At 46.6% G+C, this 19259-nt stretch overlaps 1 protein-coding gene across 1 annotated transcript in view; it reads right to left on the reverse strand.

The window, feature by feature from the left end:
• Positions 1-14549, reverse strand: part of SH3RF3 (SH3 domain containing ring finger 3) — a 456086-nt gene extending 441537 nt beyond the window's left edge. The window contains exon 1 of the mRNA XM_056114572.1: positions 14102-14549. Coding sequence (XP_055970547.1) covers positions 14102-14458 — 357 coding nt within the window. The 5' untranslated portion in view covers positions 14459-14549. The remainder of the gene's footprint in view (positions 1-14101) is intronic.
• Between the last annotated feature and the right edge of the window lie 4710 nt (positions 14550-19259).

Raw genomic sequence — 19259 nt, forward strand, 5'->3', positions numbered from 1 at the left:
TCAATGCTTGGGGGGCAGGGATCTCTCCTGGAAGTGCTCAGGAAATTGTGGTTATAGGGATATAACCAGGTCTACTATAGCTACTAGACGTACTTGATACACCAAAAACAGTAACAATGACAGTCCTCATTCCCCTGACCCTGAAAGAGCCTCCAATATGACATTGGGCTACACTAGCATGCGACAGGGACAAATGGAGACGTTACTGATGCCCACTCAAGCAAATCAATGAACAACGGGCTGATAGTGATACAGTGATACTATATGCGAAACATGATCTTTCTCCAGCTCCCCCAAGAGAACCTTTTATTAATATCTATTGACCTAGGGATGTAGCTTAGTAGAAGACCAGAGGCCTCCAGCACTTCAAAGAGAATTCATAGACCTTTTATTTTAATCTAAATAATCCATTTAAAGTACTAAATTATTTGCAGTACAAGCATTACCATTTGATTTTTTTATTTAGGGGTGGGCACCCCCAGCTGTCTCAGGGCTCAAGGATTACTCGTGGAGGTGCTTGAGGCACATGTCATGGTGCTGGTGATCAAATACAGCATGGCTGCATTCAAGGCAAGCACATTAGCTACTCTACTATCTCTTCAGCCCAACATCTCCATTTTAACTGAAAATTTCCAGCTAACTATTCATTCAGTTTCTTGACAGTGCCCCCATAATGGCAACTATTCCTAAATTCTGTAAATCAAAGACTTTATCTGGCTCTGGTGATATGATCAGTACAGAGAACCCAGCAGGCATGCCCGGGTGCCAATGGGCAGCCTTCTTCCTCCAGGACAGAGTTGGCCAAGACACAGGAACCCTAGAGACAGCAAAGACTCAGGCTCAGTTGAATGAACGAACTCCCGGTGACTGCTGCTCTTTCTTGCCTGGCACACCGGTTGCCCTCACTGCAGGAAAGAATCCTGCACCTTCAACTGAAACCATTCATCTGTGGTTTAAGAAACACTATAGTAACCTTTGAGATGAAAAGAAGTTTGGAAGTGCAAATGACTGTCAATATGAATATTAATAGCAGATTATTAATAGCTGGCATCAAGTTGAGTCGCATGCCAGACACTTGACTCTTGATTAAACGGAGTGAAGGAGCTCCAGCCAATCCAGACTTTCCAGCTGCAGGCCAAAGGATCTGCGGGCATGCTGCCAGCAAGACACTGGAGCAGTCTGTGTGCAGCCGGGCGGGGCAGCCTGCCCACGGCGGCTGGCTGCTCCGCACTGTCCCTAGGTCTTCTGCTCCTGGGACACCAGGTCCAAGGACAGGGCCTGCTCAGTGGGCAGTGGCTCCTGAGAGTGTGAATAGTGCTGGCGATGCACCGGCAGAGCTTCTGCATGAAGAAAGAGCAAAGGCAAAGCAAAAGAAAAGCAGAAGAAGAAAGGAACTGGAGCTGAAAGCTGTACATACACAGAAGAACTCAAGCCCTAGGGTTATGTGAGCTCGGCCTAATCCGCAAGATCAAGAAATGGGAATTCTTTTTTTGTTGATTTAAAAATAAATCACAAATACTTATTCACCTAAAATGTTTGTTTTCTTGCAACCACCAAGACTGCTATCACTCCAAGCCCTTCAACCCTTATAAGATACCAGGCATCATGGCAATTGAACAGCATGTCTGTAACAAGCCTCAATAACTTCATGATTCAGATACACTACATTACACTCTCTTCTTAAGTCATGAGTATACTTTTCAGCAGTAGTAATGATCCCTTTCACATTTTAAATGTTGTGGGTTTGGCTTGACTAATGCCATCTTTAATTATGCATCATCGAGTATTTTACTGTGATCTAATGGGCTCTATTACTCATCCAAATGGTCCCCATCCGCAACAATATTCCCCAGAGTCAATTACTCAACCCTTCTTTCATTCTCCAAAAGCACCAGCCGGCAAGAGCAGAAAACGACACAGCTGGAGCTCTAGTATCTTCCCAATTCATCCAAAAAGACTAAACTATTTTTCAAGGAGTCCTCACCACACTGACTTTCTGTGTGACGGTGTTTAACACTGCCATTTCACAGACATAAAACTACTGAACACCAGGGTTGGAGCGAAGTGGGCAGGCCACTTGCCTTGCACAGAGCTGATCCAAGCTCGGTCCCTAACACCCCACACATGCCCCCGAAGCCCTGTCAGTAGCGATCCCTGAGCACAAAAAGGAGTAAGATCTGAGCACCAACAGGTTTTTAAAATGTTTTAAATGCTAAAAACACTCGTCTGAAAATGAGCAGTACTGTTGGTGGCTCTCTGCCCTCACCTGGACATTGTGCACATCCATGTCCATCCATCACATGCAAAGCACAGGTGGCAAAAACGGAAGAGCAAATCGACACAATACTTGGGGAAGGCAAGAGATGTTCCCCACCCCACAGCACAGGTGGGATGGATAGAATCCACCCTTAGCTGACAACTCAGAGCAGGAGACCAGGAGAAGTCACTATTTAATATACTTCTAAAAGCAATGCCTGTCTATGGTCATGCTCTCAGAGAGGGAGCACCACCCCCTTTTATTTATTTCCCACAGACACCTGACAGTAGGTTATAATTACAAGAAAGGAGCATTTGAACCATTTCTACAGACACCTCTAAGCCAAAAAGAAACACATTTTCTGATTCACTCCAGGGTCACCAAGAGGGAAAAAAATGGAATAGAGTTAATAGAGTTAAGGAGGGAAGGAACTTGTTAGAGTGTTTGCTTAGGAGAAAGCCTGAGTGAACCTGGAAGCCCAGGGCTGGAAAGGGAGGGAGAGGAAGAAGAGAATGGGAAGATCTATGGCACTGGGGAGAGAGGAAGAGGTCAGGCAGACCCCAGTGCAGAAGAAGTGGTGCCCCAAGGCCGACACAGGGAGCCACACTAGGAGAGGGGTCCCTCAAAGACCCCCAACTTCGAAGAGTCTGGAAAGCTCCCAGCAGGACTGCAGGAAGTGGATGAATTCAGTGGCTGAGAGTGAGTCACAGGAAGCCTGAGTGAGTGTAAAGCACCCAATGATCTCCTCACAGAACAAAATGGGGACACTGCTCCTTACACTCAAGAGAATGCCAACATCACATGACCCTCATGTGACAGGGCTGGGGGAGAGTTTAACTGGCAGAGCACATGCTTACATGTGCAAGGCCCTGAGTGCTTTGCCCAGTACTGCATGGACCCTGGGCAACACCAGTTTAGCCTTGGTGACCTCCAACACCACTAGTCCAATGACACTGGCCACATGGACCACATGGTCAAATTGATTTAAAACAAATCACAGTGAAACTTCCATGCAGACGTGGCTGGCTTGATAGCTTGTGATGACCTGTCCAGATTTCAGAATGAGCCATCCTGCAGGAGCTTTCCAGTTGGAATTAGAAATTTCACAGACACACACACAGAGATGCACACACACATGCACATGCATGCACACACACTCACATATGCACACACGCAAGTGCACATGCATGCACACACATGCACACACACATACACTCACATGGAGCAGCAGGGAGCCTTAAACTGTTGGGCCTCACTGACATCAAGAGTGAGCTCTAAGGACAGGATTGAAAGCGCAGTCCTGCTCTCCATGGCCACAGCCAGGAACTGGGTGGTATGAGATCACAGGGCTAAGGCAAATATTCCCTCTTGGGAAGCACAGATACGGCAGGATGCAGCCAGGAGCGGCCCTGGAGCACAGCAGGGGCTAAGTCTATTCTCTCTTGGAAGCAGAACAGAGGTATTAGCTAGAAAGAGTAATGAGACTTGGTGACAGGACACTTCTGATAAACAAAAATAACAAAGTTGGCTCCAATTCCCCAAATATGTCAAAAGTAGTCCATGTCTCTGTGATTCTGAGCATATCCTGCAGCCCTGAAAGGACACTGGACTCCTGGGTTTCTTTGACTGTGTACCTGAGTGTGGAGACCAAAGTCCTGAGAAGGACTCTGAATGTTGCCCATCCAACGTTGTCCTGTCTCGTGGACATGGCCCTCTCCCCACAGTACTTATCACTTTTTTGGTTCATCTCTTGAGTCAGAACTTTGCATGATTTCTCCTCTTTGCTAAGTATGAGTCTGGTGTTTGATTGGTTCAAGTGAATATGGTGATGGTATTATGCAGGTTGGGATGAAGGCATCACTGCCCAGATCTGCAATTCAGCAAGTCACCCTTCTTGGTCCTTTTAGATTTTCAGCCTGAAAAAATATAACAAGTCTTTCACCTGATTTGGGGGCTAGGACATCAAAAAGAGCAATTTTTCCAAAAGTTGATTCCCCAAAGTAAAACACTGCTTTGCCACACTCTCCCAGCTCTGAGGGTCACAGGTCGACAGTGCAGTCCCAGGAAGAACAGAAGAGCTGAGAGGAAAAGGGGAGAGCCCAGGGCAGCCAAGTCTCTGCTTTCATGGCAGCTCATCACCATCCAAATGATGGCTGTCCAACTGCAGCTTCACAAGATTTGCTTAATGAGCTTCTTTAACCTGACTTAGCTTTAATTCAACGGTTTATAAATTAAACATCATGTAACTGCCACCATGTTTAAATACACTTGAAAGGCAATGGCCAAGCACAGCACAGGACATTCTGCAGCTTCCCGGGCACATTTCAACCTGGAGGCTGTGTCTCTCTTCCAGGAGCAGTGACACCCTTTCTTGGGTTCCTGGGCCAGGTTATATTCTGGCCACCATGCAGGTCCCTGGCATTCTACTATAATACCCCTCCCTGAATCTGTCAACATTATGATTGTCACACTGAAAACTGACATTCTTGAAAAGTTCACAACTGACAGCAATTTTCCCACTGACATTTAGAGAGTGACTGTGTCCCCAAATGACAGCCACCATTCACATCTGCTGCCAAGGACCCGGAGCATGCTTCCCTCACAATAAGCCCAACAACGCTGCCTGAAAGGCCATTGAAAACATCAGTAGTCAGAAAACAAGCCTCCAAGAAGAAGGGTCCAGGGACTGTTCAGAGCAGAGTTCAAGCCCTGAATCGTCAAGTCTGTACACTGTGCTGAGATTTGCTAGGAGTGGCAAAAATCACCACTGCTAGGGCCAGGGAAGTAGCTCAAAAGGCTGGAGCACATGCCTGACTTGTGAAAGGCCCCAAGTTGGATGATCAGCAGCACCAAAAGGTCTCTGCAATGATCCCAGAAAAAATGAGGAACTCCCCCCCAAAAAACACAAACATATACAACAAATAGGCAGCCTCTTGTGAAACCTCTCTCCAGCAACTCTCACTGCCAGGCTGAGAGAGCTGTCCTATGGGGGTTCGCTGGGCCCAGGGGCTGAAACACCATATATGGGGCAGTACAAATCACAAATATTCACACTCCCAGCTGTGCCTGACCAGCCAGAGTGGGGCAGAGCTGGAGGAAGTCCTGGACTTATTTAGATTCCAAGATTTAAGTTGATAAATGTGAATTTTGTTTTTTGAGAAGAAATTCAAAAACACACCATAACTTATATGAATTTTAACAAATGTGATACCAAAGGTGAGACCACCAGTGATGTTGTTCCCAAGAATAGCATCAGCAAATGGAAGACTGTGTGAGGGATGCTGGCAGAGGAGGGGGTGCCCTGAGGACCTTGACCGAAAGTCCTGGAGGTTTCAGAGGGGGCTGGGTAGTGGAGGAGACTCAGCACATTGGAACCTCTGAAGGCTGAAAACAACCAACCAATACATGGCTGAATTAAGAGCTAAAGAATAGGAATGAAATGAACAGGAGTTCAGTCTCTCCTGCTGGAGCAAAGGGGAATCCCTCCGGATCCATGGCTCTTGATTGCCTGTAGGAAGGAAAGCAGGACTGCTCTAGAGGGATGGCCAGTGGCTTTCCACCAGCTTGAAGTGAAAGTTCTCTTCTGGCCAATAGCCTTCACCCCAGCCTTATCATTTGGCTTAAGTGGGCACAGTTTAAAAACTTGATGAGTTAGTATTTCTAGTCAAAATTGTTCCATTTCTTTGTCTTTCATAGGAGCCATTCCAAGAAGAGTTTTGAGGAACTGAGACCACTCCTGGCAAAGCAGGGGAGACCTGATGCCACTCCTAGCAAATCTCAGCACAGTGTGCAGACTTGACGATTCAGGGCTTGAACCTCATGGTGCAGTGCTCGAACCACTGGGTCAAATTTGATTGTACTCAGAGGTTATATGGTGGCAGAGATCAAACTCGGGGTTCCATGTGCCCTCTAGCAACTGAGACATCATCTCCTGTGCCACATCCTGTTTCTCTAAGGCAGCTATAATTGACACCAGTGAATGCAAATCACACCTCAAATACACACAGTAGAAAGCACTGCCCCATCAGTGGGGCTCTCAGCACATGTAAGGGAGGGGACTTGCTGCTTTCAGCAGTGACTGACTAGAAAAGTTGAAGAGCTGCAAACCTATCATTGAACAAGCCACTGGAATTTGCCTACTGTGTTTACCACCCTAGGGTTGATCTCAGAGATGCAAATTCCCAAAACCAAGATCCATCCCCTCATCAGAAATGTTGGGGCAACAACTTCACTTAAACAACAATCAAGGGGTCTTATCGTGATGCTGGTTAGCTTGTAAATCCCTAAGAAATCATTTTAAAGTGATAAAATACATTTTAAGAAAGCCTCTTCACTCTTGGAAATAAAAGAGCAGCCCTTTCTTCAGTTGAGTCCAATTTCATTATGTACCTTTACACAACAAACTCATTATGCCATCTCTGCCACAGAAACAACTCAAAGGCAGACATCAGGAATTTGGTAGGCAATGCTATTTCACACAAGTTGTTACCCCCTCTCCACCCACCCCTAAGTTCCTATGCATACTGCATGTTTCATCCTACACAAACATATTAACTTTACAATAACACTTCTGGGAATATACCCTGGGGGCCCAAAACGCACACAGCAAAAACACCATCTGCACTCCTGTGTTCATTGCAGCACAATTCACCATGGCCAGAATCTGGGAAACAACCTGAGTGCCTAGGAATAGATGAACAGATAAAGAAACTATGGCACATCTACACAATGGAATACCATGCAGTTGTTAGGAAAACTGAAGTCATAAAATTTGCTTATAAATTTCATGGATGGACATGGAGAGTATCATGTTGAGTGAAATGAATCAGAAGGAGAGGGACAGATATAGAATGACTGCATTCATTTGTGGTATATAAAAAAGTAACACTGTCAGTGCCATTGTCCTCCCATTGTTCATCAATTTGCTCAAGCAGGCCCAGTAACATTGTGAGACTTGTTACTGTGTTTGGCATATCGAATACGTCAAGGGTAGCTTGCCAGGCTTTGCTGTGTGGGTGAGATACTCTCGGTAGCTTGCCGGGCTCTCCGAGAGGAAGAATAATATCCATGGCCAGGTAAAATGGGTTAGGAGGACTGGTCAATGGTTGGATCTCACCATAACGTGGGGAGGGGGGAGTGAGGGTAGGTAAGATAGAAAAGAGACCTCTATGACAACAAGAACTGCAAATGATCACGCTGGGTAAGAACTGAGTGTTTAAAGTAGGCAAAGGGATATTCTTGATAACCTTTCAGTATCAATATTGCAAACCACAATGTCCAAAAAGAGACAGAGACAGAGAGAGAGAGACAGAGAGAAATAAGGAAAGCACCTGCTATCGAGGCAGGTAGGGGCTGGGGGGAGGGAAACTGGGGACACTGGTGCTGGGAAATACACACTGGTGGAGAGATGGGTGTTGGAATACTGTATGACTGAAATCCAACCATGAACGGCTTTATAAGGGTCTATCTCACAGCGATTCAATTAAAAAGTAAAAAAAAAACCATATTGGCTTTAATAACCTTTTACAGGCCAATGGGACACACTTTTAAGTTATGCAGAATTTACAGAGTGATTGTAAATATTTAAGAAATCCAGCAGTGTAACCCATAAAGAATACATATTCTGAGTAAAACACATCTAAAAAAATACACAGGGATGTGGTGGTGGGGGGCTTCAATTTGGTATATGGAAGAAAGGGGTTTGAGTTTCAGTTGCCAAGAAAAGACAGAAGCTATTGTGGCCAGAATTCTGATGCTAAAAAGTCATTTTATTTTTCTTTGGCCAGCAAGGTGGTAGGTAAATTTTGATGCCACTTTCTAATCCTAATGTAAGTTTTATCCCACATGCTTGCTGTATTGACTAATATGTAACAGTTACTCCAATATGTGGTCAGTGAAATAGGAGAGAAAAGTGCATCTACATCCATCCTACTTGTGTCAGCTTCCTGTGAGGTAAATGTCTGATTTTCTGGGCTGCCTCCTCGGGTCCAAGTTCTCTTGAGACCTTGCACCTGTGTTCTGGGCAAGCTAACTTCCAGAACATTCCCATCCACTCCTAGAGCTGGCATCCTCATACAGGCCCCCACACTTCCTGATGCCCTGGACCTTACCACAAGCCCCAATTCATTTGCATTCATATAAATTCATGTAAGCATTACACACACATTCCACTAAGCAGAAATGCAAATATGGTAATATCTTCCTATTTGCAGATAACCATCATTATTGGTTAGCAATGTAAACACATAGAAGTGGCAGGCAGAGAAACTCCATGCAAAGCAACTCCATCCAGATGTCCTCATGGGTCTTTTAGGATCACTATCTAAACTAAATATCTCTAAATATCCATAAGCTGTAAAGGGCCATGGTCATATTTAAGAAAGTCAGCAACCTATGAATATTTTGTTTTATCTTCTGAGTTCACTGAATGAAAAAGATGGGCACACACTAACTATCCCATTTTTAACCATTCACCACTGCCAACACCTTAAGTTTGGCACCCTATTCCCTTCAGATTAATTAAAATTCCAATGGTATCAAGCATTCCATTCTAATTCATCAAATCTGATGAATTAGATTTGTCTGTCTTCCAGCTAAGACAAATAGGATAAAAACTGACCTTGACCTCAACTGGTGCTATGTTGTGTTTCCCTAACTAAATCTTTGCTTATTTTTTTATTTCAAAGTGTAGCTCAAAAAAGAGCATTAACTGTGAAAAGTAGAGATTAAATACAAATAGAAGTGAAATAAGTACCTGAAACAATACATAATTGAGACTCAATCCCTTCATGCTCCAGGAAGCAAGAGGGCTCTGAAAGATAAGAAGGAAGAGATCACCTGGACGTCATTCTGATCAGGTTCATTCCTGGCAGCCACAGGAGAGTTACTGGGTCCCAAAGAGAAAAGAGATGTGCTTGGTTTCAGGGTGAGATGTGAGATGTACTGTACCCTAGGCTGAGCAGGATTATTCATCCTATTGCCTCTTTAAAAATAAATTATAGTTACCATTTTTTTAACTTTAATGAAGTTTCAAATATCAGGTACTCTACCTCTGGTAATAAAACCTGGAAGCAATTTAAAAAGTGAAATAAGCGATAACATGAAGCCTGCCATAGCCATGGCACTGGACACCAAGCCAGGCTGTTTCACTCAGGGCATTCCAGAGGGGAACGGGAGAGAGCCTTCCCCACCCCAAGGGTCTCAGCCCCGGCAGCTGAAAACCTCCAGAACCCAACCACCGCCACGCTCAAGACCGCTCCCCACATGCTCAGGCCAAGCCTCACGCACGCAGGAGTGAATGTATTCCTGTACACAGAAATGACTACTTTGGTTTGGTTTTTGGTTTGGGGGCCACACCCCAGCAATGCTCACTGCTTACTCCTGGCTCTGTCCTCAGAGATTACTCCTGGCAGGGCTTGGGGGCTATATGGGGTACTAAGGGTGGGACCAGGTCAGCCACGTACAAGGCAAGCTCCCTACCCCCTATGCTATAGCTCCACCTCCAATTTCTGTCATTTAGGACCTTGGTTTGTTTCCAAGTATGAACTCTGGTGAAAATGGGGCTGCATATATCTACACAGATCAGTGTTTCACTATTTTCAGGTAACTATCCAGAGTAAGCTAACTAGATATGGAATTCTTTTCATCTTTTTGTTTCTATTTTTTGAGAAATCTTATGGTGAAGTTTACATAATAAAATATTTGTCAAAGTGCCCAGCACCAGATAGGCATTCAGTAATTGTGAAGAAGAAAATCTCAAGCATAAGCTTCTCAATTGTTGATAACTAAAGAGCACCATGATTTTCTCCCAGATATTGCAGACTCTCTCAGCCCTGCCCCCTGATCTCCAGCTATGTGATGCCCTGAACAAGACACACACATTCCGACTCCAGGAGGAGTGGAGGAGACCCTCCAGTTCTTCTGGGCTAGCATACGCTGCATACCTCCACTGTCCCGATTTCCAACCATGGTCGAGACAGTGAATATGTGAATAATTTAAGATTTATGTTTAACTTAAAAAGGCAAAACATAAACCTTAAATTATTTTTAACTTCAAACCATAAATTGAATTATTGTTAAATTAAGTAGTATATAAACCAAAGAAGTTCAAGTCAAAAGCAGCCACTTATTGAAAAACCACTGCTTTGAGACAGTCACCCAAGACAGACTGCTTTAAAAACAATCAAACTGGGGGGTGGAGAGACAGTACAGCAGATACTGTGGCACCCCTCACGGTCCCTCAGCACTGCCACCAGTGACCCCTGAGTCAGAGCCAAGAATTCACACCATATATGTGTAGTTTATGATGTAAATATACAATAGATACCATGTATATAAATTATAAATATTTTACTTTTTAAATTGCTGAGTTTTAAGAAATGTCCAATTTAAATGATCTTGAAACACCTTGAGGTTAACAATACAAACTAATTAGCTCTTGCTTGTATTGTTAACAATACAAACTCATTTTATATCATAAAAAAATTACCCAAGCTTTCTACAGCATTTTAACTTCTCAAATGTCCTTTCTCTCAACCATCAGAGCTCTGTACTGACGCCAACAGATTGCTCCAGGGCCCAGGAGCAACAGGGACCTCCTAAGCCAGGAGACACTTAATAATAGCTTCATATAAAGTGCCTATGCAAACTCACAAAAAGATGGCCTGGCAATGCAACTACATAATTAATTCTCTGTGTGTTCAATAATAAGAAAAGGAATTATTTTTAATCATTTAGGGAAAAAATGGAGTGCCATATGTATGAATAAAGCACATATTTTAAAAGTAGTCTTTGAATTAGTTCATTTGGACCCACAAAGCCCTTTTAAAAATATTCATTTCTTGAAACACCCTGATTAATGCCAGTTTAGGGGGTTAAAAGGGTCATTCTGTAAAGTGTTAAAAGCAAAACAAGAAACAAATAAGGCTAAGAAACTCAGCACATATAAGGAAATTTGACTAAACAGTGTTAAAATAGAGCTGTGAAGGAGAACTTCCTACAATTTTAAGAAACAGCATATAATGACAAGCAGTTTCCAACAGGCAAATGGAGTGGCCAACTACTCGAACCTAAGCTGCATGTACTTGTAACTTGGTGCAAACCTTCTGGGGAAAGCGTTATTAATCATTCAGACTGATCTCAGTGACAGCACGAAAGCAGCTCTGGAAGGGCAGAACATGGCTTCTCCAACTTCTTCCATTCGTGACCCCTTTCATCTGAGAAATGCAACATGGGCCAAAGCTGCCAGGAACACTTCAGATCTGTTATGTGGTTGACTTTGAATTAATTTTTGTCAGGCACACATTTAGAAATCTTTTATCACTGCCAATTTTTGAGATGCCCCACAGTTACGTGACACAACTCACAGCTGAAGCAAAGAGAGGACTCCAAGTGACGGCACAAGCACAGCACTGAAGGAAAAGATGCAAGTGAAGAATCTGAAGGAAAAATTATTCCATGAACTACAACTGGAACCAAATAGAAATGAGCACATTTTATACAATAGGTTCCCAATGCCCCACTGTAACTAAATTAAGAAACAATCTAAGCAGATATTTATCTCTTTAAAACTAAAACACATGTCTCAGTTGGCTCAAAAGAAGGCATAAGCATATTCTCATTGGAAAAGTAGGAAACTCTCTTATATTTTGTGGCCAGCTTGCATTATATTTATAATCGCCTGTTAGTAAGGCAAGTATGATATATAAAACAACATGCAGAAACACAGCATTCACCTTTGCAAGGAGGGAGCAAAGCAACATCATTGAGCATTCAAGTACAAAAAGTCAACTTGGAAGTCATTTTCAGTTGAAGTCTTTGCCTACATTTCTAGGATTGGCCAAAATACACTCTAGTACAAACCACTTCCCATTACCACTTCATCACTATCCCCATCTCAACCTCCAACACATCCACATACCCACGCTCAACCCCCCCCCCACACACACACACACTCACGAATGCAATACAATACATAAATGCTATTACTTCAGAGTAGGAGAACAAATAGGCATGAAGTACTTCTGGTCGTCTGATAAGACTTCCAGAGACTATTTTAAAAATCAATGGATATGAAGCCAGATGTATTGCAATTCTCAACTCCATTGCTTCTTCCTCTCTAAAAATGATCAAATATAAGATTTAATATATTCAGTCTCTTCCTAAAACCTTTAGACTTTGCAAGGTTTGCCTCTTAGGAAAGGGTTAAGAAACATAATTAGCTAGCACAAGAAATAAAACGTATTCTAAATTTTCCTCCAACACACAAGTGGGAAATAGAACGCTTCCATGTGCCTACCTAGAAAGGCATCAATATCAGAAAATTAATTCCCTGTCACTGAGCATCATCACTAAAAGTGACAATTTTTCTTTAAATGCTGTAGATGCCACAGAGGCTCAGGCATTGCTTAAACTATAGGAATCTCTCTCAGAGGTTACCTCCCAACCTTCGATCAAACATGATTCACGTCATAGGAATGGGGAAGGTGCCTGTACACACGTGGTCACCCAAACGCCCCAGAGTCCCTAGATGCCTCATGACACCACCTCATTCTCCAGGAAGGGAAGTGCCTTGGTCTGTAGATAAAAAGCTCATTATCATTTCTTAGATTAAACAGCTAGAAATGGATGCTAAACTAAAAATCTGTAACATGAACACTTCTAACTGGATTTAATTACAACTGAAACCAAAGATATTTAAATTCCCCTTTAGCAGTGAAAAAGTAAAAGCATTCTTTCTCTATTCTTGACTCTCCATGCTCCCTAAATCATATTAAAAACCCAGCATGGCCAAGGGTATGACACTTAATTCTAAAGCTGAAGACCCAAGGGCTGAAGTTCCTAACTGGAAGAGGCCCCAGTTCTGGATAATTCCAATAACAGAAGTTTCCTAGCATCTCAGTTTTATATATCCCAAAGTATTATCTAAATGGTTTATGACCACCACCCCATAAGTGGTCAAAAGAAGAAGAAGCATCTTGTCCTTCATAAGATAACTGCTATAGATCAACAAAGGGATTTGCCAACCTTTAAATAAGTATTTTCCATAGAAAACCCTCAGTCTCTTGTTTCTCACATCAGCACCCTGTGGCCTACCTTTCCCTCAGTAACCATCTCAGCATATTCAAAGCTTTCTAAGCCATCTTTGAAACTGAATCATTGAAACCCAGGAGATAAGATCTTTTGACTAAAACAGAAGCCATGCACAACATGATGCAGTGATGGAGTGAGGGTGCGGCCCTCAGAGCCGGGGTGCTTCCAAAGGTCTCCTAGGAGAGCAGAGGGAGTGTAGCTCTGGTTCCTGGGCTGCTACTCGTCTCCACTATTAACAGGACCTGTACACTCTTCAATCTCCGTGTGGGCTACTGCCATTTTACACCTGAAGTCGCAGGCCCACACCAACTAAGTGCTGACTTTACTCCAGGTGGCTGAGGCCGCCAAGTCTGGAGATTCCGATAAAGATCATTTCTAGGGACATGGGAGGGCCCAGCAACATTTGAAAGACAGGGAGGGGCAAGAAAACAGGCCAGGCCAGTCGAGCAGCGGGGAGCGAAAGGCATGCTGCTATCCCTAGAGAGGTCAGGTGCGAGGCCTGCCTGTCAACAGGTAACCGGGTGCCCTGCAACCACGGGGCAACCACGGAACAGACACAGGTGATGGATGGAGGTGGTGGGGACCTAGGCGGGCGGGCTCTGGGAGCCGGGCTGGAGCTATCTGGAAGCTGATCAGGGAGGTGCTGGAGAAAACTCCACACCCCCAAGAGCCGCACGTGGGCCGGGGCCCTGCTGGACGTCCCAGCTGGCTCCCGACCCCCTCACCGCGCGCGCGAGCCCGGCAAACACTCACTTTGGCGAGCTGCGCGGTCCTGCCGGAGGTCAGCGGGCGCAGGCCAGGAAGCAGCGGGGAGCCGGGAGCGCTGGAGGCCGCGGCCGGGCCGGGGCCGGCGGGGCTGGCGGCGCGGCGGGGCCGCTGGCGAATGCCGTCCAGCAGGCGCACCAGCAGGATGTTGGCGGGCAGCTCGTCCACGCCGCAGCCCACCAGGATACGACACTCGGGGCAGCGCAGCTCGTGGCGCGAGCACACGATGCTCTCCAGGCAGCGGCGACAGAAGGTGTGCTGGCACGGCAGCACCTTGGCCGTGGTGTCCAGCCGCTCCAGGCACACGGAGCACTCCAGCAGGTCCAGCAGGGACGACTCGTCCATGGCGCCGGTGTCCGGGCCCGCCTTCCTCGTCCACGTTCGGGACGCCCACGGCCAGGAGGTTCTGGGAGCGGCGGGGGGCACCCGCCGGGGCCGGCGCGCAGCGGGCGGAGGGCGGCGGGCGGCGGCCAGTGGCGCCGGGCAGCGGGCGGCGAGCACCGGCACTGGCAGCGGGCGGCGGGCACCCGCACTGGCAGCGGGCAGCGCCCGGCCGCCTCCCCAGCGCCTGCTGGCCCCGCGAGGACCGTGCGCGGCCGCGCGCTCAGCCCGGGCCCGGGAGCGCGGCGTCAGCGTCACGGCGGCCCGGACACCTGTCCCGACGCCCGCGGCTCAGCGCGGCCAGTGGCCGGGGCCAGGAAGCTGCCCGCCGCGCCTCCATGCGCCAGGGCTGCAGGGGGACCCAGCCGGGCGCTGCCCCCAGCCCCCGGGAGTCCCTAGCCCGGCGCCCGCTGCCCCTGACTCCCGGGAGGACGCTACCCCGGACCCGCTCCTCCGGACTCCAGGAGGTCCCCGAGCCCCGCGCCCGCTGCCCCGACCCCCGCAGCCCCTAGCCGGGTGCCCGTTGCCTCGACCCCCGGTAGCCCCTAGCCCGGCGCCCGCTCCCCGACCCCCGTGAGCTCCTAGCCCGACGCCCACTGCCCCTAGCCCGGCTGCCCTTAGCCCGGCGCCCACTGCCCCGACCTCCGGTAGCCCCTAGCCCGGCGCCCGCTGCCCCCCGACCCCCGGAGCCCCTAGCCCGGCACCCGGCCCCTGTCCCCGACAGCCGAGTGGCAGGAGTGTGCCTACGGGCCCGGGCATCTGGGCACCCTGGTCCAGGGCTCCATGCCGACGCGCGGCGCTGACGGTGCCAGGCGGGTGGGTGCGGTGGCGAACGGCGAGCGGGTGCGCTGCTCAGTGGCCCAGGGGGCACCGGCGCTCGGAGCCCCGCGCCCGGCTCGGGGAGCGTCAGAGCAACGGAAGCGCGTAGAGGAGGGGGGCACCGCGGCGGCGGGGAAGTTCGGGGCGGGCCGGCCGCGCCGAGACCCCGATTCCCTGCCGCGCTCTGCCCCCTCGCGGCCGCCGGCTCCCACGCCCGGCCCGCCCTCGGGGGAACGCCTCGGATGGGACTCGCTGGACTAGGCCTCCTGGGGCTGGGGCTTGCGGGAGCAGGCCAGGCTCTCCCTGGGAGCAGGGAGTGGGATGTTTCTACTCTCAGAGAGGGTTTGTTGAGACAAACGTCAGGAACTTGCCTATGCACTATTTCGTTTAATACTCTAAATGGTCCCATTTGGCCTCACGTGTAAGTATCCTGTCTGGAGCAATAGCACAGAGGTAGGGTGTTTGCCTTGTACCCGACCAAGCTGGGTTTGATTCCTCCGAGAGTTTCTCGCGGGCAGGGCAAAGCCTGGAAAGCTACCTGTGCAGTATTCCATATGCCAAACACAGTAACAAGTCTCACAACGGAGATGTTACTGGGCCCGCTCGAGGACATCGATGAACGGGAGGACAGTGACAGTGCTACATGTAAGTATACTGACCTTATAGTTATGAAGTCATCAAGTCTCTTTTTTGACCTTTTGTAACGCCGGAACCGAATGCGTCGTAAGGATTGCGTTCCGTTCGGCTCTCGGCTGTGTTTGTGCCCTTGGTGTACACGGCTGCCACCATTTTTGGATGCAGTAATTTGAACGAATCTATTGCCTCGACTTAGCTCTCCTGACATACTGTTTGAAGGCTTTCCCCGAGAACGCTGTTCTTGCTAGCACAGACTCCACAGCCAGGCAGATGCTTCACTCCAGATCCCGCAGGCCAGCGCGTTGGAGCCGCTTCCCTGTGCTGCCTAGCTAGTTGACCCTGGAAAAGGATTTTCTGAAAGCCAGGAGAATGGGAGTGCAGGGTCCCAATGGTCAATAAAACGTTTACATTATGATCTTAAACTTTGGTCTTCCCTCAGCAATCTCAAAAGGAAGTTATTGAGAGCACCCAGGACCTGGGCCCAATCCCAGGTGAAATGAACAGGCTCAGGGAACATTATGTTGAGCCCAGGATGCTTGTTATGACAGGTCCATTTGTTTGTTGGTTTGGTTTTGAAAGCAAGCAACAGAAATGAACTCTAATTTTTTTCAAATAGCCAAAAATATTGTTTGAATCAGAAGCACCTTACAGGACCCTTGTTAGAACTCTATCAAAGCCTCCAGATGAGATACAGTGTCCTGTGTTCAACTTTCTGAGGTCTGATGGTTTGCTTCCTTATCTCTCTTGCACCAACTGCCTCTGCTTTCCAACTTGTAAGACAAGAAAACTAGTGGATTTCCCAGAAGCACATTTTCCAATACTTTAACTACTGACAATGAATGAATTTAGGATGAAGAACCTTCCAAAGATAAGGATGATCAAAAGAAACTGGTTGAGGTTATTATAAGCTACAGGGTGCCCTCACTGGTTGAGCATTCTAATCGTCGTTCCTCACTTGACCCAGAAGGTCATTATTTAATCAAAAAATTCTGACCTCAGGAATAAGGGAAGGCTGAAAACCCAAACCTTTCAGAGGGCATGGTGAGAGTGGCAATGAAGCTTGACAAGGGTGGGCAATATAGCAATGTAGGGATTGTATGAACCATGCCTGAAGCTTTCGATACTCAGCCCCAGCTGATCACACACTGCCCATAGGAAAATAGGACCAGAATCTCTTGTGCTATCTACTTTGGCAAGGGAAGTTGGAAGACCTGGTTTTCATATGAGAAGTCCAAATATTCAACAGTTAGACTAACTATTAGTTGGTAACTAACTCAGTTCTGGAAAAACACCAGCCCAGCCAAACAAAATGGTTGTGAGGCCAAATTGACTCTTGAGCCACCACTTTGCAATTTCTGGGTGAAGTAACCAAGTAAAATTTATGACAGTATAAAGGAATTTAAAGGTGTGCACTGAATTGTTGAAGTATTACAAATACAATTTTATATTACTAATTTAAATTTGCTCATGTTCGAATAAAACAATTATATAAGAAAATGATTGAGAAGACCTGGCTTAACAGCCATTTTCAAGGTCTTGGGAATTCAGTAAACCACAAAAATAATATGAGCCAACATGAGTCATCAATGTAGTATAGCTGCCTAGAAAATTCATAAAATCTCATGATACGTTAATTGAACAGAAAGGTTGGATTCTGAGAGAAATAATCCCATTGTAGAGTGCTAAGGGGTTTGAAGCCCTTGTCTATGAATTTAGGATGAAGAACCTTCCAAAGATAAGGATGATCAAAAGAAACTGGTTGAGGTTATTATAAGCCACAGTTTTGGCTGCCCGAGATGTGACCTTCCTCATATTTGGGAGAGTCTCCACTTGGTAGAAGTCACCTTGTTATTTTTTCCAGGTTGACCATAGGGTGTACCCTGGAGCTCCCTCAGGCACTGCCCTCCCAAACCATGCCCTTGTGATAGAGATAGAGTAGGATGCACAGCCTTCTGGAGCTGCAAGGTTGGTTGTGGGGAGGACAATCACACCACTACATACGGCAACAGCATCCAGATCCTGATGTCCTTTGGACTAGGAGAGTGCTTGTATCATCCTGGGAGAAGGGAACTCATTTCTGGACTAGCCAGGCAGGAGTAGGGCTCTGAACCTTTGTCAACCTTCATGGTGATTCCAAGGGGTTCATGATTCATTCAATTGTTTCTTCATTAAAATACCCTAAAATTGGTTTCTATAAGTTGTTACCAAGAATCCTAATTGAAATACATTATTGTTTTGTAGTAATTAAGGCTCTCAATAAACGTTATTATGGCCACACTACATCAGGCACATGAAAAAGTGCTCATCATCACTTATTATTCCTAAAATCCAAATCTAGATAACAAGAGATATCATCTTACACCATTGAGAATGGCATATATCAAACACACCGGGAAGAATCTGTGTTAGCAGGGATGTGGTGAAAATGAATCCTCATCTACTGCTGGTGGGAATGTTGTCTGGTTCAACCCCTGTGGATGGTACTCAGTAAACTCAGAGTTGAGTTTCCATGTGAAATTTCACTTGGGGAGATCTACTCACAGGACAGAAAAACATTCATGCAAAAGAACATATGCACACCACTGTTTATTGCAGCACTCAGCACATAGGTAAGATTTGGAATCAACCTACATGTCCAAGGACACACACACACACACATATACATACATATATATGTATGTGTATGTGTATATATATATATATATATATGCATCACAGTCACACTCACGGTCCTCCCATTGTTCATTGATTTGCTAGAGCGGGCCCAGTAACATCTCTATCATGAGACTTGTTGTTACTGTGTTTGGCATATCGAATACATCACGGGTAGCTTGCCAGGCTCTGCCGTGATATATATGCATACATACATACATATATGTATGTGTATATATATATATTCCAGCTGAAGACCTCCGTGACCCAGCCACAGCTATGCTGAGGCCACTCTCCACATGCTAGGATGAGCCTCACGCATGAAGGAACCAGCAGAGAAACCCAGATGTGCGGGACCCGGGGCTGAAATCTCCAAGCCTGCTCAGATTGGGACTGGGCCTTCTCCACCCAGATCCCCCATCTTCCTGTATCTAGACAGTTACACCCACCAACTGCCGTGTAACCCCATCAACAGCCAAGATCCAGAGACTATAAAATCAAGCTCTAGTCTTATTGTCTAATTCCCGCTCTCAGAGAACCTGGCAGGCTACCAAGAGTATCTTGCCTGCATATATTCCTGACTGGAAACACCTGTAAAGGTGATTAGAGGCTGCCCCCAAAGCCTCCATCTCTCTCGGAGAACCCAGCAAGCTACTGA

The sequence above is a fragment of the Sorex fumeus genome, unplaced genomic scaffold, assembly GCF_029834395.1.
Source record: "Sorex fumeus unplaced genomic scaffold, SorFum_2.1 ptg000026l, whole genome shotgun sequence".
NCBI classification, from domain to species: Eukaryota; Metazoa; Chordata; class Mammalia; order Eulipotyphla; family Soricidae; genus Sorex; species Sorex fumeus.